We start from the raw sequence: 27650 nt of genomic DNA, 5'->3' as shown, positions 1-27650 counted from the left end.
CTGCCCGCCTGTCCCTCCCCCATGCCTACCTCTCCTGCAGCGTTTGAAAAATGCAACAAAGCCAAGCAGAGACTGGGGTCCCGCCCTCCTGGAGCACCGAACAGGGCGCTATGCCCCCACCATTGCACCCTCCCCTGAAGACGGGCTTGAGGTCCAGCCGCTGCACCCAGACAAGGCCCAGATTCCCATGGTGGGCAGTAATGGCTCCAGCCGTCTGCAGGACTCCCGGATATGAGCACAGCTGCTGGGGGGCATGCCCCACCCCCACCCCGTGCTCCCAACACAAAGACTGGGGAGACGGTGGATAGGTGTCCCCGCCTGCCCCCACCATGCCCTGGCCAGGGGTGGCCCCTGCCACCTTGGCCACCACTGCTAGCGCGGTCATTCGTGCTCGTGTCCCTAGTGTTTACAGGTCCTTTGGATGCCAAGATGGCAGCTGGGGGGTGTGGGTGATGGCGGGGTTGCTGGGGGGCCCAATTGCACTTTGGAGGGGTCTCAGGCCAGGTCCCCAGAGGCCTGCTGGGCTTCACGTGGCCTCTGATGCCCCCATACTTTGCCCTGAGCTGAGGTTCTGGGTGGGTCTCCTACCTGTCCCTTGCCCTGAGCCTTTGGCCTCCTGACCAGTGTTCCTGCCCTTGGGGTGGACCCCAGCCTCCGCCCAGGCTAATTCAGATCTTCCTACCTGGAGGCAGGGTGAGGAGCCAGGGGGCTGTGCAGTGTTAGGGGTCAGGCTGTGCGGCTCGGCCCTTTTGTCTGTGTGATTATTTTTGTAAAAATTGTATTATCTGTGGTTGCCACCCCCTCACCCTTGGCCTCAGGCCCAATCTGTCTTCCAGGCCCACCTGCACCTCACTTGGCGGCTCTGAGGTCTCTGCGCCTCCTTCCAGCACTGGCTGTCAGGGCCAGCCCAGCAGAGGCCCATGACCCAACAGCCCACCCAAAGAACTCGTTTCTGGGGGGTAGGGGTGGGGTGATGCTCAGCAGGAGGTTTGAGCCCAGAGCCCCAGGGAAGGGGACCCTACATGACACCCGCTTTCCTACCACCACCAGGCTACAGCCCAGTCTTCCCAAACTGGGCTACCCTTGTTCACGTGCCAAATTGCCCCAGCCCACGTGCCCCAGCCCCTCTCTGGAGCCAGAACTCCTTCCCCCAAGCCCTGGAGTGTCCGTGTGTCTGTCCTCCGTGCCCCTCTGTGCAGTGACAGCCCCGGAAGAGCCGCCTCTAATCCTCTGTAGCAATAATGGTGTGCCTCCCACCCCCGACTATCCGCGCACCACTAGGATTTTAAAGTCCATAGGTTTTAATGAAATTTCTATTCCTGTCTCTGTGCTGCTGCTGTGCTTTGTCTGGGTCCTCCAGGGGGACATGAGTCAGGGCTGGGACAAGACTTTCTGCCAGGCCTTTGCGGGGGGGGTGTACCTGGGAGGAGAAATGCCAGAGGCTGTGACAGTCAGGACTGGACACCCAGGACCTGGTGAGAAGGTAGAGTGAGGGCCAGACAGACAGACAGCAGTGGAATCCTGGGGAGGGCTCATCCCAGACTAGATCTGAAGTAGGCTGGGCCCTGGAAGCTGAAAGGGGGCAGTAGCAGACAGGATAAGTGCCAACCGAAGCTGAAGCCTCCTTCCTGAGCAGCCCTTCAGGTTGGGGCCTGGGGAGCTGCACTGGACATCGGAGTAGAAGCTGGCCTTTTCCTGGGGCTGCACTGAATCTTCCGTCCCCAGCGGCAGGTGGAGGCCAGGCTGCGAGGTTTGGGGCAGTGCTCCAGAGGAGGAGCAGGCAGGCAGCACTGGAGAGGCCTGGCCCAAACTCCAGCAGCCCCGTGGAGGCAAGACAGGGGTCCAGGGCCCTGGCTGGAGGACCCTAAGGGCTGTGGCCTGAATGGGAGGGATTAGCTGTGAGGGGGCTGTGGCCTGCCTCTCAGCCTGCCCCATCCAGCTATCTGTCTGCTCTGGGTTACCTGTGGCTGGAGGAGACACAGGAAGGCCTCAGGGGTGACTGCAGCTCCTGTTGCATGGCTGCCTTCTGTTCCTTTAGCTCTGGAGGAGAGGTTCTACCTGAGACACAGCGCCCGGTCTTCCAGGGTGTGTTACAAGAGTGGGGGGCGGGGGGGCATGGGGGAGATGGGGGGTGGGAGTGGCACAGAGTGCTGGGTGCTCTGGGGCCTGCTAGGGTCCTCACCTGCGAGGGTGGGCTCTAGGCTTGGCTTAGAGGGCCGAGCGGCCCCTATATATTCTTCTTCCAGGCAGTGCTGCAGGGAGAGCTGGCTTAGTGCCTGGCCTTACGACAGGGGCAGGGCAGGTCTGGGCAGGGTGCCCAGGCCAGGATCCCCATGGTGGGGCGCAGGAACCAGCCCGTGCAGTCTCTTCATCCCAACCACATGGGGGCACTCCTGAGAGGAACACCAGCCTCTCCCTGAAAAGCTGAGCTTGGCAAGGGGGTGGCAGGCCTGAATCCAGACTTGGGGAAGAGAAGGAGGCAAAAGACCTGGGCAGACCCAGCAGTTGATCTAAAAGTGCTGACCTCGGACTTAGGGACTCAACTGGAATATGGGTTCACGTACTTAGGGATCACACACATAAGAAGTGTGCACACGGGAAAAACGGACCCAGGGTTCACACAACCTCTGCAGGCACAGACACACACAGACCCATGTGTGTGGATCTCATGCCCTGGGTGAGAGACAGGGGTGTCTATGCTCAGCAGAAGGGCTGGGGGCAGGGCGGCCCAGGACTGCAGCTCACCTGCAGGATGGGAATCTCCCTCTCCAGCGCGCGGCACTCTTCCTCCAGGAGGGCCCTGGGACATGGACAGTGCAGCACCGGAAGCAGTGTGGCAGACCCGTATCTCAGCAGAGCCCTCCAAGCGGTCCCCACCCCCGGCCTCCCCAGGAGCCTCCTCTGGGCCCTCCTATCACAGCCCACCTCTCCCTCTGCTGCCCTCATGCTGTTCCAGCACAGCCTTGCAGCCCCGCTAGCCTCTTCCTGGGCAGGGTGTGTCCTCTCCTTGCCCGCCTCCCAGGGCCCACCCTGAGGAGCAGCATTCTCTCTTCTACACGATAGGACTAGACTTGCGGGTCCTCCTGCCTCCATTCTTTCCCGCATCACAGCCCTGCCCCTGCTTTAAAAACTCTGCTATGTGTCATCTTCTCCCACCTCCCAGGATAAGAGTCCTCAGGCCAAGGCCCATGTAGGCATCTGTACTTGACTGATTTCCTGGCAGCAACCTAATCAGCACCCTGCCCTTTCCACCTCTCAGCCCCACTCTCCTGGGTCTCCCAGCCAGGTGTGTTCCCTCCCCTCTCCTCCCAGTAGTCCCAGTACATCAGGGTCCATCCACAGTCCCACCCTCCCTGTCTCCACCCCCACTGCACACACTTGGGGGCCTCACCGCAGGTGTCCAGCAACCTGATCAATGTGGGACATGTTCAGCTGGTCCTTGATGACACTGAGGTCCCGGTGACAGCTGCTGGCAGATGAAGTCAACCTCACTCTCCCATGCTGCTTCACCCCGGGACTTCAGGACACAAATGCCATTTCTCCTAGACAATTTTGTGCTTTTTCACAAAGGCAATACAAGATGGTACTAAAAGGAGGAGATCTGGAGCCTGGGATTGCACATGGGTTCTGCCACCCTTTACTGTGTATGAGCCTGGGAAAGTCGATCATCCTTTCTGAGCATGATGTCCCCTTATGAAGGGAACATCATCCCCTTCATAAGGATGTGTGAGAAGTAAGTTGCTACCATTCACTGATGAACATGCTGCTGCTCATTTATCTCATTCAGTCCCCAGTCCTCACAGCCTGGTTGTCCCAGCCTGAGGCACAACTGGCCACTGGATGAAGTCTTTCCTTCCACTCATATCTGCGTGTAGTGCACCCTATTCCTGCAAAGTGCTTCTCTTTGTATCTGTCTGGAAGTCTGTTCCTCATATTCTAAAACCCAGATCGAACCAAGCTCCCAGGGTTGGCACGTGTCTCCTGAGCCTCTGCAGCCCTCATGGGCTGACTCCTACCACAGGTGGCTGTAGAAGTGTCAGTCCCAGACCAGGAGCTCCTCCATGCCCGCAGGTGGGACCTACCAGCAGGCCGGGGTCCGTTGCTCAGCAAGGACAGATCCCGCCTCTCCTATTACTATACCTGGGGTCACCAGCTCTCATCTGGAACATCTCCTGTTCTGGCAAATCACGCCTGGGCTCCTCCAAGGCAAAGCGCAGGACCTTGGGGCTATACTGGACCCAAGCCTGGGTTTGGTCCCTGCAGAAGATGCATAAAGGCAATTCAGGGGCTCCTTCCAGGGAACCATAGGAAAGGTAACCCTGGCCACTTGTCAGTTGCCAGGCTAGCCCATCTGAGTTCTGGACACAGGCCCCAGCCCCAGGTCTGGAGCTCCAACCTGCCCTCACAGATGGCCTTCCGGCGGAGACCTTGGAGCAGCTGCCGCAGTTCCTGGCGCACAAGATCTCTTACGAGGGGCGGTGGTGCCAGAAGGGAGGAGAGGTCAGAGGTGGGGCGTGATCCAGGGGCTTGGCTAGATCGAGCCTCTTGGAGCAATGATCGTAACATCACCACCTGCAAGGAGAGCTGGGACACCTCGGTGACTGCGGAGGGAAGTGAAGGGAGGCAGGGGAGCTGGGGGAATGAGGCGCAGGGCAGTTAAATTGGAGAGGGTTAGGCGGACAATGAGATCCGACAAGAGCTCGAGAGTTACTGGGCAGGGTTAGGGACCCATAGAAGGTGAGCAAATCATCCAAGTCGTGGGACAGATCTGCCGTGGGGCCCACCTTCTTACGCCCCACCTCTGCCCGAAGCTCCAGGCTCAGATCCACCGTCGTCTCCCCTAGAATTCTCTTCACTTCGGGCCGCTCCGGGAGCGGAACGTGCTCTTCCACCAGTTCCCACAGCGACGGGGAGTCCCCAGGCATGGCCCGCCCGCGCCGCCGCCCCCCAGACTCGGGGCCGCACGCTTGGACCTGCGGGACCCCCCGGTCCGAGCGCTGGGTTACTGGGATACCGCTAGTCGCCCAGGGCCGGGCACGCCCACTCACGCCTCGCCCGCTTCCGGGTCTCACAGGCCACGCCCCCAGCCTGTCACTCGGACCGGCCTCTCCCAAGCCCCATTCTATTCTGCCTCCCGTCCCCACGACTAGAGTTGCTCGGTCCAGAGCCGCTGGCCTCTGGCGCTCTTCTGCCCTACTACTGATCGACTCTCGGAGGCCACGGTTTCAGGTCGCGGCCCCGGGAGCCAGGCGGCGGGACTGGGGCCCTAGCTCCGCCTCTTCCGCATGGCCGTCACCCGGGAAACGGGGCCAGCTAGCCCCAAGCCCCGCCCCCAGAGAGTCCCAGGCCCGCCCATTCCAGGCGGTGCTGGCTAACAAAGCCCAACCCACAGCCGTGGTAGGTGGTTTCCAAGTCTCAACCATGCACATCAATCTGACCCCAAGCACCTTTCATCCCCGGGCACCTTTAGACGCCAGGGCAGGTGAAAGAACCGAGAAATTTGAGCCCGGTGGGTTTATTACTTCCTTGCCTTTTCCGGCCAGGAGGCAGCAGCAGGGTAAAATTTGTCCTTCCAGCCCGCGTAAGTCTAGTGAACCCCTGCGCTTCTAGGGATTTGGGGAACTAGGACAGTCCGGACCAGACAGATTGGGCCAGGCGCCCTTCCCCAAACACACCAGGATCCGAGATTAGGGATCCAGATCCCCATCCCCAAACAGACAAAGGGCTTATCCATTCACGTTTTTTACTAAAGCACCCACACAAGTTTCTGTGCAATGTACAAACACGAGCCGGTCCTGGGGCTACTGCCTTCTCTCTGAGAGGCGGGGTGGGGTTGGAACCCAACTGATCCAAGCCCCATCCGCCCCCATGCAAAGCCCAACCCCAAGATCCCAGGCCGTGACACAGCACCCCCTCTGGTCCCCTCCTGGGGCTGCTCCTCAGCAGGGGGTACCCCAGAGTTTGCCCCCTACAATGTTGAGTGAAAAAGGTTTCCCCTCCCCTGGGAGTGTGGGGGATCCTCAGGTCTGAGAATTCCCCCTGGAAGCGACATTGCCCCCTAGTCATACCTCCCACTCTTCTAGGCCCTAGGGGACTCAAGGGGGGGAAACTGAGGCACAGAGAGGTGGAGTGACCTGGCCCAGGCCACTCGGCGAGGCAGTGCAGGGGCTGACCCAACCCTGACAGTGAGGGGGGCTGAACTGGGGAGGGAGGAGCAGGAAGGGTTGACCCCAGAGACGGCCACCCTTGAGGGGCCTGCCCAGGATGGAAGCTCCCCCAAAGTAGGTTCTGAAACTTCCAAGTGCAGCTGGGGGGTGCCTACTGAAGACCCTCAGAAAACAGAGCCCACAGTCTCAGTCCTGGGGGATCCACCCTAGAGCAGCTGCCAGCCAGGCTGTAGGTCAGTCCTCTGACAGGCAATCCTTGGCACTGGGAGCCTTTGTCCACTGGTGTCATCCCCGAGGAGGCCACGAAGGGGGCCGCCCAATGTCCACCGTGATATTGGTGAAGAGTGGTTGCCGAGACACCTCTAAGACCTGGTACCGCACTGACCCGATGCCGTCCCGCTTCATGGTCAGCTTCGTGTTTTGAATCTTGGTAAACCTAGACAGGATAGAAGTGGGTCTAGATCAGGGCTCACCACCAAACCCAGTAGGGATCACTGGGCCCAAGGCTCATGCCCTCCTGGCATCTTCCTGGGGTAACTCAGTTCTCCTCGCTACCCCCTCCACTTGCCTGGGGCCCTTTGGCTCTTGCAACAACCCTCAAAACAGAGATCTCACCCCCTTCAGTCCAGAATCATGACACACTCACCAATTTTTCTCTCACTGCAGACCCAGACACAGGGTACCCCACAGACACCTCAAATACAACGTGTCCTGTATCGTATGCATCATCTTTACTCCCCACACCCATCATCTCTGTGCCACCTTCTCTGTTCCTCATCCTTTAATCATGCCTTCACCATCTATTTATTGAGCAGTCCCCGTGTGCCAGGCCCTCTCTAAGCACCAAGGTCACAGCCATGAACAGAACTGCAAAGTCCTTCCTCTCATGGCAAGTCTTTACCACTAGGGCAGACAAGTAATAGACAAGGAAGACACCAGAATACTGAAGGAGACAGCAGAGGGAAACGGCAGACAGGATGACTGCCATGGAAGGGGTGGGTGTGGGCCATCAAGCTGACAGCAGAGGTAAAAGCACAGGCTGACCCTAAACTGAAAATGAGAATTTGCACAGCAGAGTGGCTAGAGCTTAATGGGCCAAGGAGAAAACCCAGAGTAAGATTAGCTGGGAGGTTAGAGCATGTATGGGCAAGCCTCTGTAAGTCAGAGGAAACAGCTTTTTATTCTGTGAGTTAAAAAACACTGAGGGATTTTTAGCCCAGTCTGGGAAAGGGAGGGCCAGGGAACATGAGCTACAAAGAGCCTGCACTAGTGCAGAAGTAAAGGGAAAAGTGGACCGGCTCAGGTACCTTGCAGGGGCGGCACTGATAAGACCTGCTGATGGTCCAGATATGTAGGGTGAGAGCAAGAAGAATCCAGGAGAACTCCTAGATCTGAGGCAAAAGCAACCAGCTAGATGAAACCAGCATCCACAGAGTTCCTTAAGCCAGAAATAACTTGCTATCTCGGCCATGCAGATATCACTAACCAAGGATGGCACCGAGACATGGACTCTGGCCTGTGCTTCTAAAGCCCCACTGCCACCCTCATCCCAACTGTTTTGATCCTCTCCATCCTTCTTGGCTCACTTCAGATCCCTCTCTGGAGCCAGCCTAACACTGAGTGCCCCTCCTCAGATACCCCAAAGCCCTTCTTCTCCCAGCCTGTCGTCCCTTCCCTACTCACCATAGTTATTAACTTAACTGCTTTTTCATCAGCTCCCTGGATGCCCAGTACTTCATGCTTTTGCCAGATATCAACCCTACATCATTACGGCCACCTCCCTCCCCACTCTGACACCCTGGCTTCAGAGAAAAACTTCATACTGGTCTGGTGGGTGCATGCCAGTTTCACATGCAGCATACCCCCTGGGCTCCACTGATTCCTTTGAGCCTGGTCTACTTTCCTCCTGCTCCACTCAGCAGCCCTGCCAGTCCTTCACCTTCTTCAAACTCAAAGGGTGATCCTTCCAAAGCCAAATGTGGTCTCATCCCTTCCCCACATGAAAGCCCTTCTATGACTCCCCAGCACCCCTGGGACAAAACTGAAACTCCCAACCTGGGATCAGCAGTGACCCCCTCCTGTCACTCCTAGCCTTGAGAATGTAATAATGAAGAGTTTCAGGCTCTCAGCGTATACAATGGATGTACACATTCCAGACTCCTACACATCTGATTCCTTTTATCCAGACTAGCCTCCTCCATCAGCCTGGTGAATATAGTACTGTACCCAAGGTAGGTGTGTGACAAATATTTGTAGAATGAATAACTCTTTTCAAACTCCAGTTTACCATCACCTCCTCCAGGAATACTCCACGCTCCAGTACTTTGGCCACCTGATGTGAACAGCTGACTCATTAGAAAAGACCCTGATGATGGGAAAGACTGAAGGCAGAAGTAGAAGAGGGTGACAGAGGATGAGATGGTTGGATGGCATCACCGATTCAATGGAATGAATTTGGGCAAACTCCAGGAGACGGTGAAGGACGGGGGAGCCTGGCATGCTGCAGTCTATGGGGTCATGAAGAGTCGGACACACAACTTGGCAACTGAACAACAGCCTCCAGGAAGCCTCCCACCATCACTCCCTCTTCTGCCAGGACAGCACCTTGTCCAAATCACCTTGTGCTGTATCTGCTGGTCTCCCTCCCTAGACTGAATTTCACACAAGCTGCCCAGCAGGGATTAGGTCTGAGTGCTCTGGATCCCCTAACACGCCTCCTGCTCTCCACCACCCATCTCACATACCCTCAGGCATTTCTCCCAGCCACCATTAAGACACCCATGTGGCTTCCTCCTCAGAGACCAGCCACCTATTCAATCTCAGAGGGCTCAGCAGTGTCTTTCCACTCCCACCACCCCACACTGCTCGGGGCAATCTCTGTTGGGTCCCTAGGCCCTGGAGCTGTGCCCTGGGCCTGCTGTCTCTTGTCCTATCTGTTCAGGCTGGAGTGAGGTCTGTGAGGGCCCAAGAGAAATGCAAGTTACTCAGTGACAATTTGAGCCCCACCTTTAAATTTCAGTCACTTGCAGAATCAGGCCAAGGGTGAGAGTAGAGCTGGGGACTAAGGGCCAAGGGTGGGGGTGCTGGGAGTCATCAGGAGTCAAGGATCAGGGCCTTGGGATCACCTCTGGGGATCAGCAGCACTGGGACGTCACCTCTATGGGTAAGGGGCCAGGACGGCTGGGGTTGAGGGCGCTGGGGGGTCACCTTTGAGGGTTGGGCTCGTTATGCTTGTCCCGGTCATGCTTGATCATTCGGTAGCGGCCTATGCGGATGTCTGGACGCGAGATCTTCATCCCAGCCAGGGAGATCCTGGGGTCAAGGACAGCCGGGCTGGAGTGGGCACCAGGATGGGCGAAGAGCCCCGCCCAGTCTGTGTCCACCATCCACACCCCATCGACTCCCCACCCCACCCCCGCTCACCGGTTGAAGATGTCGTCATCCTCACCACCCCAACCCCAGTACTCGTTGGGGAAGCCATTGATTCTCAGGAACTGGGATTTATTCAGGCCCGACACACCTCCGAAGTAGCCAGCATAGGGCAGCCTGGGGCACGGAAGACATGCATCAATGAGGAACCTGAGGGGATTCCAGATAGAGGTCTGGCAACAAGCAGGGGAAGGGGCTGGGAGTGACAGCCGGGGCGGGACAGGGAGGCCTGGGTCCAGCAGAGAAGGGAGCCCTCACCGGAAGCCAAATTTGTCCATGGCAATGGCAAAGTGGCGGGGCTGGTCACCACAGCGGTACAGGTTGCGGTCATCCATGGGGACCAGGTCCACGTCACTGAAGATGAAGCAGTTGTAGGTGGAGTCCTCCTTGAGTGCCTCTAGGAAACCCACGTTGAGCAGCTTGGCCCGGTTGAAGGTGTCCTCACCGTGCTGGGGTTGGTGGAGGAGACAGGTCAGCTCTGGGCCTGAGACTTGGAAACATCTGCCACTTGACCACTGTCCAGAGTAGTCCCTGCAGACCTAGCACTACCCGTCAACTCATCCTCCACCGGGGCCTCCAGACTCTCGGGATCAAATCCAGCTCTTTATCTTAGACCTAGCTTTGCAAAGCCTTTTAGAATTTGGTTCCATCTCCTCTCTGGCCAATGACCTCAGACCCCTCAAGCCCAGCTATACTATATTTCTCCACAACCCCAGAACATGCCAGACTTTCCTGCCTCCAGGCCTCAGTGTTAGCAGTTGCCCCTGTCTGGAATGCTCTCCTTCTCCACTTTTCAAATTCATGTCTGGAAAGGCCTCTGTTAGCAAACCTCCCCGCCCCAGTATAATTACTCATTCCCTCCCCTGTGCTTCACTTATGCCAGGTCCATTCAAACGGTTGCAATTTAGGGCTGTCATTTCATTCATTCCTTCAATCGTGCCCCTTGGCCCTGTCCTTGGTGCCAGGCATCTTCTCTGTGCCAGTGAGGATCTTAAAGATGAGTGGCCCTGAGCACACTGCTTCCCTACTGAGCATGTCATGGAGTGAAATGAACAAAGAACGTCCCCAAATGGCCAGCATCTAAGATGAGCCACCTGTCCCCTCTGGCTCTTGTAGATTCACGTCCAACTCCCTGGGCAGCCTCTGGGACCAGGCTCAATTCACTTGTCTCCCCAATAAAATGAGAGGCATAGTGAGCCTGGAGTCCCCCAAGAAATGGGGCTGTGGGATCAGGTCTCCTTGAGGTTGGCCTCCTGGCCATGCAGCCCCAAACTCTGAATTCTGGCCAGAGGAAGGAGGGTTTCATGGAAGGAGCTGGCTGGCCCCTGAAGTCCCTGCGCCAACCCATGATCTCCAGGCTGGAGCCAGAGAGGCTCCTGGTCTTCAAGTAGGCTCTCTTGGAAGGAGAGGAGTAGTAGCCCCCTACCAGCCAACCTGGGCCCAAGAGAGCAACAGCTGCTCCCTTGGACCCTGAACGGCCCGGCCCCACCTGCTCTCTTTCCTCCTTGCCCTGAACCTTCTTTCCCACCAGCCCTTGGAGCAATAGTCCATTTTCTCCATCTGCACTCCTTCCTAACCTCTCTCACCACCCCGGAGCCCTAGGTTTCTCCCACAGGGCTCATAAACCTGCCCATTTCTCTCTCACCCAAAGAAAGCCCTTCCTTTAGACCCCACCCTACCTTTTGCGTTCCCTTCTCAGCAGAATTTTTTTTTTTTTAATAAAGAGTTGTCTCCAATTGGCTATTTGCATTTTGTCAGATCTGATTCCTTCTGCAACCCACTGCAATCTGCTTCCGCCCCCACCATGCCCCTGAAATGGCTCTCGCTGGGCCCACCTTGTTGCTAAATCCACTGGACGCTTCTCGGTCTACATCCTTCCTTACTCCCCCAGCAGCGCTCACGCAGCTGCCACGCTGCCTTCTTGACGCTTATTCCTGGGTGCTGGGACACCAAGTTCTCTTGGGTCTCCTCGAACCTTTCTGGCCAACCCTTGCAGCCTCTGTGGTCTTTCTCCACCCATTCCTTACATGCTGGCTTTCTCCTCTCAGGTCCCAGGCCCCACCCCAGGCAGGCTGAACATGGCTGGTTTTAGGGACCATCTATATACTGGTGGCTCCCAGATCCCTCTCCACCTCAGACTTCACTCCTAGGTCAGTTCATTTGTCCAAATGCCTGCTGACCGTTCCTCTTATACTTCCCCCAGGCACTCAAACTCATCACATGCAAAAAAGACACATTCTCCCCCAGACCTGGCCCAGATCCTGTGATCCCATCTCACAGGCGCAACCATACATGGGGCCAGCAGTCAAGACAGAGAGCCTCAAGGTGTCCTGGCACCTCCCTTTCCTCTCAGCTACTTGTATCACATCTCTCCTCTCATCTGCACGACTCCTGCCCAACTCACAGGCACATTCACCACCTCCACCCTGAACACAGTAGCCTCTTCCCAACCAGGCGCCCTACCTCCCACTCCCCTTCCACCCCATTGTCCACATGTAGTCAGAGCAATCTTTCTAAGAAGCACACATACACATTACCCTCTCCCTAAAACCTCACTATGGGAACGCCCCTGGTAGTCCAGGGGTTAAGAATCTGCCTTCTAGTGTAAGGGACAGGGTTTGATCCCTGGTTGGGGAACTAAGATCCCACATGCCATGGGGATCCCAACTAAGCCTGTGCACTGCAGCTACCGAACCCACACACTCTAGAGCCCACACCATAACTGGAAAGCCTGCGTTGCCCCCAGTGAAGACCCAGCATAGCCAAAAAAAGACAAAACGGTGCCCCATCACTTTCACGCTGGAATCCAGCTGCTTGAGATGCCTCCTGGGACCCTTGTGGCTGTGGCCTCCACTAGTCCTCCCAACCTCACCTCTGCTACCCACCCTGCATGTGGCATCTCTCACCTCAGCTGACAGTTCCCAAACACAGGAGACCAGTTCTCTCACTGGGGCCTGGGGCCTCCTCTGTCCCTTGCCTAGAATGCTTGCCTTCCCCAGTCCCTGCACTGGCTGATGCCTATTTATCCCTCAAGACCCATCTCAATGGTCACTTTCCCACCCTGGGGCTAAACTGGGCCGCTTGGTCGCTTCACAGCTCCCTGCTCCTACTCCAGTGACACACCACTGTCCTGGAGTCTAAAGGGATCCAAGTTCAAGTCTGGGGATTCTCTGTGGGGAGGAGGGCCTGTATCAGACCTTCTCCAGGACCCAGAAGCCAGCCCCAGCCAGGCCCATGGCAGCGGGCTTGGAGCCTGAGCTGAATTCCTGGATCTCAGCTGTGCTCAGCACTTGGCCCTAAGGCAGTCTTGATCTCTCTTTCAGGTCTAACTCTCTCTCTGCTCAGGACCCTCAATATCTCATAGCCAGTGTACCCTAAGCTACCACCACCATGGGGTGGGGCCTACCAAAGGTAAACAATGGCACTCACCCACAACAGAGGCTACGCACACCTGGCCATGTGTCCACCACCACTAACACGTATGCAATCCCCTGAAGGCACATGCAAACCCACATGTGCACGCAGTGACATGCACGGACCCCCACACGTACATCGCATGTCCACACAGCTATCCAGGCATTCAGGAATGCCCCCAACCGCACAGACGCACCAACAGGCACGTGGGCCCCTCCCCACAGGTGCTCGGGGGTTCCCTGGTGGCCGGTGACCAGCCTGGAGGCTGCGGCTGCGCACCTGGTTGATGACGTAGATGCCATAGCGTAGTCGCTGTCGCCTGAGGATGGGATGCAGGTAGTGGAGCCAGTAGCGTAGGTGGTGTTCCCGGTGTCGGAAGGGGATGATGACTGCCACCGTCTGGGCTGGGGTGCAGTCGGGAGGCGTATAGCGGCCACCGAGGAGGACACCTGGGTTCTCCCTCTGCACCCGCTCCAGGGGCATGGGTGAGGTGAACTCAATCAGCAGTCGGCCCACTGCAGGCAGGACAGGGGCAGGAATTAGGTCTTCATCGGAACCCAAGGACGCCAGCCCCCTCCCTCTACCTGGGGTGGGCCAGGGAATCCCAGGAATAGCCCTCTACCAACACACAACACCTGTGGCGCCCCCGGGGGTCAAGACTCCACTCCCCCAGACCTTGGCCCACCTCTAGAGGCAAGCCCCACCCCGCAGGCTCACCAAGGCCAGGCGGCGAGTCAGGACAGGGTGGCAGGACAGGAGCCGTGGGGCCGGGCCGGGCGCTGGGAGCCTCGGGGAGCCCGGAGCTGGGGGCAGTGGCGTTTGGCCGAGAGCAGTTGGTGCTGCTGCTGGCAGCTGGGTGGAGGGCACGGGAGGGGCCTCGTGCACTGAAGCGGCTGAAGAAGGCCAAGTGCTGGGCGTAGACGTCAAAGTAGAGGATGACGGCCACGAGGAAGTGCAGCAGGCAGAGAAGGAGCACGGCCTTGCACACGCGCTCCAGCGTCCCCCCCAGCAGTCTGCTCATCCCGCAGGCGGCCGCCGGCCCGCCCAATGGGCCCGGGCATCCGGCTGCCGGCCTGAGCAGGGGTGGGAGAGAGACACATCCAGCAGGTCAGGGCCAGAGGGGCAAGGCCACCCACCCACCTTCTGTGCACTGCTCACATTCTTAGATGTGCATGCTCACACTTACCTGCTCACACCCCTTGACTTAAATTCTACCTGTAAATACACACACACGGTCCCTGGCAACTCACTACTCATGCATCTTCACACACTTGAGTACTAACCCACACGTGCTTTCCTTCCTCATCCTCACTGACACATAGACACATGGAGAGCCTCACCTACCCTCACACTTGGGTCAGTGTCCTTCTTACCCAACTTCACACCCTCCCCCCCAACCATGGATCATGGGCACATGACCTCTGATCACACCAGCTCATATCTGAACACAGAAACACACTTATGTACAGACCCACACGGGTTCTCTGTGCCCCAGAGAACAAACGCCCACAGGGTAGCATCCTCAACCCAGGAGTCCTGGTCTGAGGAAAGAAGAGCATTTACTGAGTATTTACCATGCCAGAGCACTTGGTACTTAAGACTTCATTTAGTCCTTCTGGAACATGGGGGTGGGCAGTGATTTCTTTGGTCAGGTCCCAGTGGGGAGTAGGCCAGGCCATCTGGGAGAAGGCTGGGAAGTGGACCTCAGCATGCAGGTGGCCCAAATTTGAACAAGATGTTTATGGGATCACTTCCCTCTGGAGCAAGAGGTGAAAAGACAGGATGGGGCCCAGGACATCCCTCCCATAAGACCTCAAGGATTGGTTCTGATTCCCAGAAAGGGAAATGCTTGGCCCCTGGAGACAGCATGTCAGGAGAGGGTTTTGCCTGGGCCATGGCTCTAACTGGGGGTCCCACAGCAGTAACACTTCTGGGGGCACTTCTGGCAGGCCTTCAGAGAGCAGGCTGAGTCTCCCTCAGATACACAGTATCTATCACACACAAACACCCTGGGTCCCAGCTACAGTCAGATACACTGTAGCTGCACTCAGATACACAGAGAACTACATTAAGAGTCACAGACACGCCTGGGTGACGGTAACAATAATGCCCCGAGTCACCCACTCACAAACAAAGCCGCGCTCCCGGGCTTACACAGTCACACAGACAGGCTCTCTGGCAGCTCACAACACCCCGACCCACGTGCAAACACTCCCACCACTCCCTCCGGGTCAGGGGTTTTGGGTCAGGCTGCCGGTCAGGCTGCGAGGTGTTTGGGCGGGGCTGGAAGGCTGAGTGGCCTGAACACGTGGCACCCCTGGACAGGGAAGCAGCGAAGACCAGGTGGGTGTGGAGCCTGGGGGGGAGGGGGCTTGGAGAAGAGGATGTGGGTTGGGGGTCGAGGCAAAGGGGCGACGTAAGTGGAGCGCCTCCCCACGCCACGAGGCCGGGGTGGAGCGAGGACAATAAGGGAGGCTGGCTGGGGGCGGGCAGAGGAGCCCGAGGGGGACTGGGGGAGCCGAGGGATGGGGGTAGGGTGGGGTGACGGCAGGCCGGGGTCTGGCCGCCAGCGCCTCTCACCGGGTCCTGGGCGGGGATCTCGGGGCCGCGCTCGGGGCGCCCCTCGTGGGGCCGGGTCTGGAATCTCGGGGCCCCGAGGTGGGGGCCGCGAGCGCCCCCCCTCTCACCCAGCGCTCGGGGCTCAGCAGGGGGCGCCGCTCCGGCTCCGGCTGGATTCCGGGCTCCGGCGGCTGCGGTCGGCTCCGTTCCCCATGGCCCGGCCCCGCCGCCTTCCTCCTCCCGGTCAGCGGCCCCCGCGGCCCCGAGGCCGCCTCCCGCCGCCGCCGCCGCCGCCGCGGGCCATGGAGCCGAGCCGCCCCGGGGGGCAGGGCGGGGCCGGGCGGCCGGGCAGACCCACGGACCCGCCGACCGACGGACTACAGCGCCGCCGCCTCCCTCCCGCGCTACGGCGCCTCGGAGGGGCAGGCCCGGCCAGCGCGCCCGCGCGCGCGTCCCCGCGGCCCCCGCCTCCAGCGCGCCCGTACCCGCCGCGCGCCTCCGACGCCCGCCCCTGCTGGCCGCCGAGCGCGGCCGCGGAGCGAGGGTACCGAGGACCAGGGAGGGGCAGGAGAAATTGATCAGACTCATCCAAGGGCTCCGAACCGGAGGTGTGGATGGGTCAAACCCGTTTTGGAAGAATGGGGTCTGGTTGGAGCGCGAACTCAGCCAATCAAGGGCACCTGGAAGTTCGGCAGGGAGGTCAGGAATTTGTTGGCTCATCGATGGGAGCAGAATCAAAAGGTCCACCGGTGGAGATGGCTGCTAGTTGGGCAGGACGCTTAAAGGTGTGAATCGGTGTGTGTGGCAGGGGCTTCTAGGGGAACAGGAGGTTGGGTAAGAGGTTGGACAGGCGGGGGAGGAGCTGGGCACAGCCCTGGGAACATGAGGTCAAACTAGTTACTGGCATGGGATGCTGCAGGGATGAACACAGATGAATGAAAGGGTTCCAAGGCCCCAGAGGAAGAGATGGTTGGATGCCCGAGGGGAGAACCAGGTAATAAATGCAGTCAACTGGGGCTGAGCTGACCAGAGCCCTGAGGGAATGGGGTTGGTCACCTCCTCCCACAATCAAGCAAGGGGCCCACATCCCCAGACTCGCTCCTTCAATAAAGAGGGTTAGAGCTACAGAGGCCTCAGCCCAGCACCACTCCCTTCCCACCCAGGAGCCAGTGCTGTCCAGAACAGAGACAGCGTGTATGAACTGGAATGCTAGAGAGGCTGGCATGAAGTCGAGGCCTACAGGTCTCTTTACCCTTCTGTGAAAGGTGGTGGCAAAGGAATGCAAAAGAAGCAGCACTGACCCAGACCGATACCACGTTTATTTCACAAACACTGGGAAGACGAGGTGGGGGAGGGACACAGGTGCGAAGCCGCACAGCCATCTGCAGCCCCCTCCCCACACTGAGAATCCAGCCAGGCAGAGCCTCCAAGTCAGCAGGCAGCACGAAGTGAGTGTAGGGAGGGCCCTGAACACCAAGCCCCCTGAAAGTCTAAGGGGTACAGCTCCAGCCGTCCCGGGGAAAACCACAAATAAATAAGAGTGGGGCACGGCCCCACCCACACAGACCATCTAATCACCCATCTTCACTCTGGAGGTCTGCAAGAGAAGAAAAGCAGAAATCAGGCAGGGACAAAAAAATTGATTAGACAATGACATGTGACAGAAGATGAGACCCATGGCAGGATGGCCAGACCACAACCACGGATGACTGGACCACGATGGACATGCTGTGACAAACACAGTGAATGGGGACAGAGACAACTACGAGACTCGATGCAGAGAAGTGGCATGTGGACATGCCAGTCTCTTGAGAGTCAACTCAGTCAGATGCCCACAGTCACGCTCAAGATCCTCAGGCTGATCCTTAGCCACACTCACACACTGTCAGACAAACAAGATACACACATCTCAGACATGCTGTCCAACTGACAATACAGTCAAACACACCAAGACAGACCACAACAGACAGGATCCCAACCTGGTCTAGACTGCAAAGACACAGAGGAACAGAAAAAATAACAGAATCAGAAAAGAGAGCAAATCTTTCATACACAGAAACAATGTAACAAAAAAAGATGTTATCAGTGATACCATGTTAAAGACAGAAATAAATGGAAAGCTTCAAAAGGGGAAAACCAGAAGATGAGAAGGAGGCAGCGAAAGCTGTTCAGGGGTTTTATGGTTACAGATGTAGAAGGGAGCACTGTGGCTCCTCCAGAAGAAGGGTGAGACTGCACTGGGGACAAGGACAGAGGCTCCCCAGGGGGATTCAGCACCTGAAGGATTGCAACGATGACCCCAAAAAGGCCGATGGCACTGCCAAAGATCTCCACGATGAGAATCTTTACAAAGAGGCTGGGGTTCTGTGCATCAGCCAAGGCGGCTCCACTGCCCACGATGCCCACGCAGACTCCACAGAAGAGGTTAGACAGGCCCACTGTGAGGCCAGCCCCAAACATGGAGTAACCTGGAGGGATGGAAAGCGAGCACTGATATTGAACCAGACACAGGAAAATGAAGGCAAGGGTCCAACATGGACTAATGGGACCAGCCAGCACCCCAACTCTGCAAAGCAGGCCAAAGAATATCACAATGAAGAGTCTAAGCTGGGGTGTGCACTGGAGGGGGAATCATCTGTGAAGCCCCAATTTTCTGCCTTCACACACCCACCTACCTGCATGGTAATTTCGATGGCCAATAGCCTTGGGGTCAGTAGCACTGAAGGGCTGAGGGAGGCAGAGAAATAATCAGAAACCATTCCCTACTCCACTCCCCCTCCCCCACCAAGCAATATAAAACACACTGGAATTGAGACCCATCCCACCTAGTCTTCCATACCTCAGCCATGTTGCTAATGACAATTGCCATGATGATGCCGTAGATGGCCACAGCTTCACAGAAGATGATACTGGTAGTAGTAATGGGGGATTAGGGGGCGAAGAGGAGAAAGAGATGAGAAAGAAGCCAACCTTCCTCCCTGGAGAGTCTCCAACCACCTTCCTCCACTGACATCCCACCCCATCAGGAGGCCGGTGAGGAGCAGCATGTAACGTAGGTCAAATACACAGGCAGCTCCCACTTGGTTCTGACAACCTTACAAGGGTCCTACACTTACCTGACCAGGTTCTTGGTCTTGATCCTGGGGGCCTTCACCCCTCCTCCAATGATGGAAGAGCCAGTGATATAAATGCCCCTGATGGACAAATAAGAAACCAATGAGCAGAGCCCAAACTTGTCATTGCCCCCAAGATGACTAAGAACCCAAAGACACCCCCTGCTATGATTCAGCCCCCTTCCCTGTCCCATGACCCCAACACTCACCATGCTGCCCCAACCACAGACAAGGAGATAGCTAGGCCAATGCCCAGGTTTGACCACATGAAGGGGGAAGTCTCCGTCAGGAACCTGGTGCGCAGACAGGGAGAAAGACAATTCAGTCCTTATGGAGAAGTGGGCACAAAATCCACCCCGACCCTACTCCAACCCCTCCAGTCCTGGATGCTGAAACAAAACACTTCGTATTTCCCAATGGTCCACACCCCAGACAGCTGGGGGGCAGGAGCAGGTGGGGAGGGAAGGAGTTCAGATCAGAGAGGGCAGGTGTCAAAGAAGCTCCTAGGGGAAACCTCTCCCTTACCATGCCACATCGAAGCGGAAGCCCAAGTCAAAAATGGTGTAGCAGATTCCTACAGCAATGAGAAAAACGGGGTTAGGGGCCTGCTCTCTAGACAGAAGTTCCACAACTTAGGCAAGAAGTTGCTGCCCAGCAGATGGGCCAGCTTCCCAAAGGTCTGCATACACCTAAGTCAAGACAGAGTCCTTTGGCTCTCCCCAAAATGAAAGCACAGCTGCCTATACAGATTCCTCTGCTCAGGCCTCCATTTTCTGCCATTCTCTCAAGAACCTATCTCCCTCTGTGACACCATATCCCAGACGGAGACCCGTCAAGGGGAGCAACCAGGAGGCCTGAATACCCTGGAGGAGGGGAGGGAGCAACAGCTCGGGCCAGGCCCCACCAGATGCAGCCAGCCCAGTCCGAGCGGCTGTTTACTCAACACGCTGTGGGTGCGGGGGGAGGGCAAAACGACCGGGAAAAAAGGAACTGGAGCAGCCGGCTCGCGACCCCGGCAGGTCCGTCAGGAGCAAGACAGGGAGAGCGCAGGAAGCCGGGGAACGGAGCCCAGTGACAGAAGGGTACCAGGGCTGCGATCGCTCGCGGTTCCCACAGAGCCCCGCCCGCGCCGCCCCCAACCCCGCGCCGCCCCCCCCCCCCGCCCCTCCTCAAGCAGCTGCAGATACAAGCCTCCTCTGTCCGGGTTAGGGGCCCAGACAGACGCGAGGCAAATCCAGGAGCCTGAGGTATTAGAACCCGCGTCAGGACCTAATACTCCCAACACTCCAACCTCCCCGCTGGGCTCCAGCCGGGTCAGCTTGGCCCGAAGCCGTCCCCGCCCTCCAGGGCGCGGCCTCACCCACGACGAGCAGGCAGGCCCAGAAGGCCACGAAGACCCCGGAGTAGAGCAGCACTAGCCCCGTCATGGCGGCAAAGACGGCGGGACGCGGGTCGAGGGGAGCCTGAGCTCAAACCGCGTCCCTGCGTCCCCGTCCTCCCCGTAGACCGTCGGCCCGCCCCGCGGTGTCACCTGACTGATCCACGTGACCCGCGGGCGTCACGTGACCTCACATCGGGCCCGGCGCTCGGTCGCCGGCGGTCTAGGAAATTGGCGACGCCGGAATTGCAGGCGCAGAGGATTGTGGTGATCGTAGTCTCGCGGCCCGAAACTTTCTTGCCGAATACCTCGATCGTTGCCTGGCCGGTCCGTCTAGGGTCGGGCCGCACCCGCCTGCTGTACTCCCGGACACTCCGCCCAGCTCCGGCCCACCAGCCCTGCTTTCCACCCGAGCCTGCTCACCGCCGCCCTAGCTTAGTCTCCAAGCCAGTGCTGATCCCGCGGGCCTCCTCCCTGACCGTCCCACCCAGCTCGCGAGGGTGTCTGACCCGTCCCTCACTGAGCTCATGCTGTTTCCTCTGCCTGAAGCACGTTTCTTCGTGCTCACCCCAAGGTCGGCCAACACCTAATGATCTTAAGATACGTTCTTCCAGGAAGCTTTCCCTAGCCAGAGGCAGGAGAGTGCGCCCGCTCTAGGGTCTCCCGCCACCCTGGCGATTCTTATATAACTTCAATAAGATCATGTCACTCTCTTTAAATACCTCGGTGGCTCCCCTTTCCCTCGCAATAAAAACCATGGTCCTTATAATGGTCTACCAGGCCTCTTACCCTGATTGCGTAGCCTAAGTTTCTTGCTAACTCCCTCCTCTGGCTGCCCTGTTGTTGTTCAGTCACTAAGTCGTGACTCTTTGTAACCCCATGGACTACAGCACACCAGGCTTCCTTGTCCTTCACTATCTCCCAGAATTTGCTCAAACTCATATCCACTGAGTCGATGATGCCATCCAACCAGCTCATCCTCTGTCCTGCCCTTCTCCTTCTGCCCTCAATCTTTCCCAGCTTCAGGGTCTTTTCCAAAGGCTGCACTGGCCTCCTGGCTATTTCTTGAACACAATCGTACCCTCAATGCATTGCACTTGTTCCCTCAGCTTCTTCTAATTATTCACATGGTTCACTCAAAACTTCTTTCAGTCTTTGCTCAAAGTCTTCTCTGATCATCCTGTTTAATACTGTAGCCCTTTCTCTTACCCTCCTTCTCAGCGTTATATTGCTCCATAGCCCTTATTACCATTCTGCATACTGTTCTGATTGTCTTCTCCACCACAAAAATGTAAGCAACCATGGAAGGATTCCTAAACTGCTGATTTCCAGTGCTTGGCACACCCCGGGTGTTCAATCCATATTTATAGAATACATTATAGAATACATGACTGATGCTCACCTTGTCCCAATTACCACGATCAGTTTACAGAACTGCCTCTACCAGTAGACTGTGCAATCCTTGAGGGCAGAAATCACAACACCCTAACAGTGTTAGTCAGTCAGCTGTTTCTGATTCTTTGCGACCCCTGGACTGTAGCCCGCAAGGCTCCCCCCATGGAATTCTCCAGCCAAGAATACTGGTATGAGTAGCCATTACCTTCTCCAGGGGAATCTTCCCGACCCAGGGATCGAACCCAGGTTTCCTGAATTGAAGGCAGATTCTTTACCATCTGAGCCACCAGAGGGACAATGCCAATATGTCGAGATTTTCAGCAAATGAAGGGAACTAACTAAGGTGAGTCATTTTCACTTCACCCCTCTAAACCCTTAGGATCTAGCAACTCCACTTTGCTTTAAGTACCCACAATGATGGTCTATGCCTGTGTGTTTGAGCATGGTGTACCCTTTGTCCAAATGTCCTTTTCACTCCATTACTTCTGATTTGTTTTTTCCTTCAAGAGATCCAGCTGAGGTAACACCCTCTCTAAGAAGCCTCTTCTGGGCTCCAGCTGCCTCTGGGGACTTCCTTCCTCATAAAGAATACTGCTTCACCCTGTGGTAATTGCCTTTTTAGCTGCCTCTCTTCCCAGCTACACTGTGAGGGCAGGACTCCTCTCAAATATAATTCAGATCTCAACCCACAGGACCTGTGCAGGACTTGCAGTATTTGATGAATAAAAAGAAAACAAGGAGAAAAATTATCTGGTTTATTCAAGTTTCTGTGACCTCCCTGAAAAACAAATTGGAGTCAGTGTAGACCAGCAGTGCCCAACAGAACTTTCTGCAGCGATAGAAATGTCTTGGAGCTGTGCCGTCCTCTCATGTGGCTATCTGAGTACTGAAATATGATTAGTGTGACTGAGAAACTGAGCTTTTAATCTTAATTCAAATTTATGTTTGACAACCACATGTATTGTGTAGCTAAGTGTAGACCAGTGATTCTTAACTGGGGATGCTTTTGCCCCCATAGGGGACATTTGTCAACATATGGAGACATTTCTGTTTATCATAATTGGAGAGGGGTATGCTACTGGCACCTATTGGGCAGAAACCAGAGATGATGCTAAACATCCTATAATACACAAGACAGCCCATCACAAACACTTATCTGGCCCAAAACATCAACAGTGCCAAGGCTGGAAAACTGTGGTCTAAACATCTAGCACCTGCCTTTGAAAAAGACAGACCCTCAACTGCACAGCAGGAACTTGGAATGGCCAGAGGTCTTGGGTTGCTCCCAGGAGAACAGATGGCCCAGAGGCTTCAGGGAAGACCTAAAGCTGTTCCCTCGTCAAACAACAGACCTTTACCAAGCAAGTATGGGCTAAGCCTTGTGCCAATGCCAGGACAGGACAAGACAAGACAGAGCTGGAGCCTGTCCTCAGTGAGGGGCTGCCTCAGTGAGAGGCTCCTTCAAGGATCCTGGCAGAATAGTGAGGTTGGTGCAGGGAGCACTAAAGGTCTTAAGTCCACCTGTGGCTCTGGTCCCACATGGTATCAGCTATTTCCCTCATCCTCGTAGGCGATGGCAATTCCTCGTCTTCCACTTACAGCTCCCGTCACCGGCGTCTGACCCAGGCTGGGTTGCAGTCCTTTCCAGCTCCGGGAACTAAGGAATGAGGCTGCAGAGGGAGGGGGTTGAGGCTGAATGAGCTGAACAGGGGGGAAGGGTTCAGATGGGAGTGGAGATCTGCCACACTCACCTGCAGGGCTGCTCTCAGCCAGCTCCAGCTGGAGCTTCGGGGTCAGGGCTGAGCACCCAGGATCATCTGATGGCTTCCAGGCAGGTGGGGGTCGGAGGTCCCCAGTAATGAGTGACACATCTGGGGCATCCCATAGCTCTGAGTCAGGTGGAGGGAGGGGCACGTGGAAGGGAGAGCCTGGAAGGGAGGGAAAAAAAAGATTCATAGTGGCCCCCCAGCTTCATGCCCCAAGTGTTTCTAGTTTAGGCAGTGCCCCCACCACTCACCAGGCAATAAGTCCGCATAATGTGTGAGGTGGGGAGCCAGGCCTGGAGGTGGCCATGCAGGGTTGCAGGCAGCCTCCAGCTCACATGGTGCTAATACAGGCCTGAAGAAGCTGCCAGAAGGCTGGGGGGCAAGGGTACCCAGAGGACAGGCCAACAGCACAAAGACGTCCACCTCAGGGAAGTTGGCAAGCTTGGCAGGCGTGGGTCGCCCAAGGGCCAACACATAGCTACGCTTGCCAGCAGCCTGTGTCAAATTCCGCAAGTGTGCCAGGGCCTCCCGGTGTCGGGCCACACCCAGTGTGCCCGCCAGCAGCCCCACCACACGGGCATCTCTGGCCCTCTCTATCAGATAGCGTCTGCGTGCTCTTAGCCGCCCAGCCCGGACACCTTCATCCTGAGTCCGGCCTGTATCCGGGCAGCAGGAGGAGAAGGGCCGCCCTGGTGCCCAGCCCAAAAGCAGCCGGCTTAGGTCTGGGTCAAGATCAGGGTCAGAGATGGCCTCAGAGCCCCCCACATAGAAGGCACCATACTCTTCCAGACACCTCCCTGGAGCCAAAGGGAAGCGGCGCCCAAAACGCTCCAGGGGCTCAGGATTTGGATTGAGGGAGCCTGCTGGCAGGGGAAGAGCTGGGCTGGAGACAAGCAGGTCCAGGTACCGTGGGCGCAGAAGGGTGGCCAAGGCCTCTGGAAGAAGAAGGTGGTGTCAAGGTTGGGGCCTGGTAAAAAGGGATCCCCCTCATCCCCAGGAGACTGATTGGGACCCAAAAGGAGAGGGTGGGGCCCAGCCCATGTTGAGAACTCCACAGGAGTGTACTGAAAGGGAGGAATTAAGGCACAAACTGGTCAGCCCACCCTACCCGCATGCACAAGCAAAACCCTCACCCAGGGCGTGGGCACAGGATGGCTCACTGAGCAGCACCACAGGCGCTGTGGGGTCTGGGTTCTGGGCCTCAAAGGCCTTAGCGCAGAGCTCCAAGGCTACAGATCGTTGACCGAGGACGAAGGCCACGGGCAGTGGGCGGGCAGGAGGGCTTAAGCAGGCAGGGCCAAAATGTACAAGGGCCTGAGCTCCAGCTTGCTCAGCACCCAGTACATCCACACAGCAGCTGCAGGGGAGATACCATCATGAGAGAGCTTCTCATTGAAAAAAGTATTGCTGTCATCAATGGAAAATGTGGTCAGTGAAGAAAACCATGTTATGAAAAGACGGGGTGGGAGCTGAGTGGGACATTCAAGAGGAAGGGGACGTATGTTAAGCTACGGCTGATACGTGTTGATGTATGGCAGAAATGAACACAACACTGTTAAGCAATTCAGTCAGTTCAGCTGCTCGGTCGTGTCCTACTCTTTGTGACCCCAAGAACCACAGCACACCAAGCCTCCCTGTCCATCACCAACTCCCAGAGTTTACCCAAACTCATGTCCATTGAGTCGGTGATGCCATCTAACCATCTCATCCTCCACTTAAAAATAAAACGAAAAGACAGTGTCACTAAGAGCGAGTATCAGGAAAGGAATCATCATCATGAAGGAGAAACAAAGCTACTGAGGGGCAGACACTGTCATAAAGGAGAAACACCATCAGCCCTGGATCCCTACCTCACCCTCGATACTCAAGCTGAAGTTCACACCTGCCATAGGCTGTGTCTCCCAGAATGAACATCTTCGACCCGGTAGCCTCCTCCAGTCGTGCTGCCACGGCCCCAGCATCTCCCAATAGCTGGTCAGGGAACTGCAAGGCCACCTGTAAGCATGTACCATGGAGTCAGAACAGCCTCTCCTGCACAGAAGGTGTCTTCAAGGGAAACCTTTAAGGGAGTCCCTACCTAACCTTCCAAGCCTCTCCACCCTGCGAAGCATCTCCCCCATTCCCAGCCTCACAAAACTACCCCAAGACCCCAATCCTCTGGCAGACCCATCCGCTCCCCAACGTGCCCTCACCCGCTGACACCCCAGGTCGCGGACAAATCCAACGACTCGCTCCAGCTCGTACACTCGGTCCAGGTCTCCAAGAGGAGTGCGCAGCCCCGCAGAGCCTGCCTCTCGCTGCAGCGCCGCCTCCGCAGGGCTGCTGAAGGTAGACTCCATAAGGCACAGTTTGGGTGGCGGCAGGCAATGGGAACCTCCCTCCGTCAGCTTCAGGCCCCGCGTGCTCAAAAACAGCCCTCAAAGGGTCAGAATCGATTGGTGGGGATGGTGGGCGGGGAGGCGCTGGGGAGTCAATCTACCCTAAGCCCTTTAGCCAGCTCCTCTCCCACGACAACTCCTGTTTCTCCGCTTTACCACTACACATGGGCCTCCCCCGGAGACTACTTCCGGGTGTTTGAGGCGGGACTGACGGCAATTATACCCGTCTAAAACTGAACTGAACTGAAAACCTGCATGGCCAATCCCCGCCACGCCATCCCGAGAACCAACGGTCAGCCTCTGAGCCTGAAGCCAATCGGAAGTGCCTCAGAGGAAGAGCGGAGGCTTGTGGGTGTTGTAGTTCTCCTGGCTCTCATCTCCTGGCGCTGGTCTTCCAGTTCAGCCTCTATGCCCCCTCAGACACACCGATTGCCTGAAAGTAACTATGCTGGTTTGAGCAGTTCCTATCCGCCTACGCTGTTAAGGACTTCCCGTGCACTCTATCACCTTGGGAGGTGGCATTGCGTAATTTTTAAGTGAAATACCAAACTGCCTGGGTTTGAATATTGGGCTATGCCACGTAACTACTTACTCAAGTTATTCAACGTCTTTATGACTTGTTTCCTCAGAAGGAGGTTATAACAGTAGTACTTTTAATAGGATTGCGGGGGCAAATTAATTTCGATATAAAACTTCATAAAGCGGTCCTCTGCATAGCACATGCACTGAAATCATCCACTATTATCCTCACAGCAGTCTGTCCATTAGGCAAACATGGAGCACTTTTTGTTCACCAGGGACTCACATTCTGAGTTTAGTCTTTGGAGTAAGAGTTGTCCCATACTACAGAATGATGAAACTGTGGTTCAAAGAGGCTAACTGCCTAATAAGACACAGCAAGTCAGTGACACAATCAGTACCAAACCCAGGTCTGATTTCAGAAACTCTTCTTTACACCCTACATTCTTCCAGGTTTTATATATATATACATATATAAAACATTTGGTCATGACCGGGAGGAAGAAGACACCTGGGTGTCATGTTACAGAAGAAAAGGACAAAATGTGAAACATCTCCACATACCCCAGGAGAAATGAAAAAATCAAAAGCTGTGAATGGGGTGGAGGAGGGGTAAGGGAAAGAGCACAGGGTAACTTCAGGGAATGACATGAAAGGGAGGCTGATGCTGGCTGGTGTGGGAAGAGACTGAATGAGGATGAAGAATGTAGGGCACAGAACTTACAGAGATTGGGAAAACAGGAGAAAGACTGAGACAAACATGGGAGTAACCAGTTCTCCTATCACCTCCAGGGAGACTCATGGCTCAAGCCTGGGAGTGAGGAAAACCCAGTCCTCCTCTTGCAATTTTACTGAGAAGGCTGGGGTGCCTGAGAGGCAGCAGGGGTGGAACTATGGCTGAGACAGAAAGGGAGAGAACCCTGTTAAGGTAACAGAACAACAGCAGGCCAGGAGCTGTCCTTGGTCCTGACCAAGCCCAGCCCATCATGTCAGGTACCACAGAAGTGGGGAGCTATGGGTTTGCAGACAACACTAGGGCTTGCCTTCCTCTTCCTCTGGGGGCCACCACGCCTCCTCCCCCACATACTCAGCCCTGCTTTCTATACCTCTCCTGAACCAAGTGTAAGTTTGGGTGCCTCCATAACCCCACACAAGAAACCCACCTTGGAATTCAAGCCGCTCTCTATTTCTTCCCTTCCAAATGAGCCCAGCCTCACCTCACCTCCAGCCGAAGGCCCCAAGTCCTTTACCTAGGAAACCTCCCACTGCCCTCAGAAATGGAACTTCCTCCACTCAGCCTTCCTCACTGGTTCCATTCTCCCAGTTTAGTGAGTAGTATGGTTGCTATGGACTAGATCAGCCTTTGTTCAGACAGAACGAGGCATGACACAATTAGTGGTCTAGTATTCAGCGCCGTTGGTTAAATAAGTGTATGCATGCATAAACACTGGGACTAACTTAATTTGGGGGGCAGGTTGCTGACACTACTGCAGTCACCACCTACCCCGAGGGCAAGGGCAATATTTGGATGG

The 27650-nt window shown here is 56.4% G+C and overlaps 5 protein-coding genes and 1 long non-coding RNA gene across 40 annotated transcripts in view; 2 read left to right on the top strand and 4 right to left on the bottom strand.

Moving 5' to 3' along the window:
* SLC6A9 (solute carrier family 6 member 9) overlaps nt 1-1324 on the top strand; it is a 31506-nt gene extending 30182 nt beyond the window's left edge. For both annotated transcript variants that reach the window (XM_086384017.1, XM_086384010.1), the window contains exon 14: nt 41-1324. In XM_086384017.1, the coding sequence (XP_086240143.1) occupies nt 41-235 (195 nt within the window). In that variant the 3' untranslated portion in view covers nt 236-1324. The remainder of the gene's footprint in view (nt 1-40) is intronic.
* On the bottom strand, nt 1284-4996 carry CCDC24 (coiled-coil domain containing 24). Of its 30 annotated transcripts, none has more exons than XM_086384139.1 (9): nt 4785-4996; nt 4397-4572; nt 4141-4257; nt 3392-3469; nt 2746-2800; nt 2183-2252; nt 1962-2040; nt 1610-1878; nt 1284-1420 (listed from the first exon to the last, which is right to left on the bottom strand). In XM_086384139.1, exons 1-8 carry the CDS (start codon nt 4923-4925, stop codon nt 1641-1643), a joined length of 954 nt encoding a protein of 317 aa, XP_086240265.1. In that variant the 5' UTR covers nt 4926-4996; the 3' UTR covers nt 1284-1420; nt 1610-1640. The 30 variants fall into 30 exon arrangements, 19 of the variants coding, with proteins under 19 accessions (XP_086240265.1, XP_086240266.1, XP_086240381.1 ...); XM_086384140.1 differs by having other exon boundaries at nt 3392-3466; XM_086384255.1 differs by having other exon boundaries at nt 4407-4572.
* A 730-nt stretch (nt 4997-5726) lies between these two features.
* Nucleotides 5727-15968, bottom strand: B4GALT2 (beta-1,4-galactosyltransferase 2). 3 transcript variants are annotated; one of them, XM_086384122.1, is made up of 7 exons: nt 15698-15968; nt 13728-14083; nt 13290-13525; nt 9855-10045; nt 9591-9713; nt 9375-9479; nt 5727-6603 (listed from the first exon to the last, which is right to left on the bottom strand). In XM_086384122.1, exons 2-7 carry the CDS (start codon nt 14029-14031, stop codon nt 6453-6455), a joined length of 1110 nt encoding a protein of 369 aa, XP_086240248.1. In that variant the 5' UTR covers nt 14032-14083; nt 15698-15968; the 3' UTR covers nt 5727-6452. The 3 variants fall into 3 exon arrangements, with proteins under 3 accessions (XP_086240248.1, XP_086240260.1, XP_086240254.1); XM_086384134.1 differs by having other exon boundaries at nt 15591-15945; XM_086384128.1 differs by lacking the exon at nt 15698-15968 and adding an exon at nt 14585-14716.
* LOC147375180 (uncharacterized) lies at nt 15217-22201 on the top strand. 2 transcript variants are annotated; one of them, XR_015157817.1, is made up of 3 exons: nt 15217-15353; nt 21670-21798; nt 21963-22201. It is a non-coding gene; the product is annotated as an uncharacterized LOC147375180 (long non-coding RNA). The 2 variants fall into 2 exon arrangements; XR_015157816.1 differs by lacking the exon at nt 15217-15353 and adding an exon at nt 20258-20634.
* Nucleotides 16867-20193, bottom strand: ATP6V0B (ATPase H+ transporting V0 subunit b). The gene is made up of 8 exons (XM_086384415.1): nt 20043-20193; nt 19208-19256; nt 18892-18975; nt 18686-18763; nt 18409-18478; nt 18245-18296; nt 17847-18037; nt 16867-17166 (listed from the first exon to the last, which is right to left on the bottom strand). The coding sequence occupies exons 1-8, from the start codon at nt 20107-20109 to the stop codon at nt 17140-17142; spliced, it is 618 nt and encodes a 205-aa protein (XP_086240541.1). The 5' UTR covers nt 20110-20193; the 3' UTR covers nt 16867-17139.
* DPH2 (diphthamide biosynthesis 2) lies at nt 22196-25797 on the bottom strand. 2 transcript variants are annotated; one of them, XM_086384026.1, is made up of 6 exons: nt 25414-25797; nt 25104-25216; nt 24355-24578; nt 23473-24156; nt 23207-23383; nt 22196-23125 (listed from the first exon to the last, which is right to left on the bottom strand). In XM_086384026.1, exons 1-6 carry the CDS (start codon nt 25558-25560, stop codon nt 23001-23003), a joined length of 1470 nt encoding a protein of 489 aa, XP_086240152.1. In that variant the 5' UTR covers nt 25561-25797; the 3' UTR covers nt 22196-23000. The 2 variants fall into 2 exon arrangements, with proteins under 2 accessions (XP_086240152.1, XP_086240159.1); XM_086384033.1 differs by lacking the exon at nt 24355-24578.
* Nucleotides 25798-27650: the final 1853 nt, after the last annotated feature.

The sequence above is a fragment of the Bos grunniens genome, chromosome 3 (assembly GCF_055505025.1).
Source record: "Bos grunniens cultivar Pamir isolate PY7600 chromosome 3, Bosgru_T2T1.0, whole genome shotgun sequence".
In the NCBI taxonomy this organism is placed as follows: domain Eukaryota; kingdom Metazoa; phylum Chordata; class Mammalia; order Artiodactyla; family Bovidae; genus Bos; species Bos grunniens.
The sequence above is the reverse complement of the archived record's forward strand: the minus strand, read 5'-3'. Positions and strand labels throughout refer to the sequence as shown.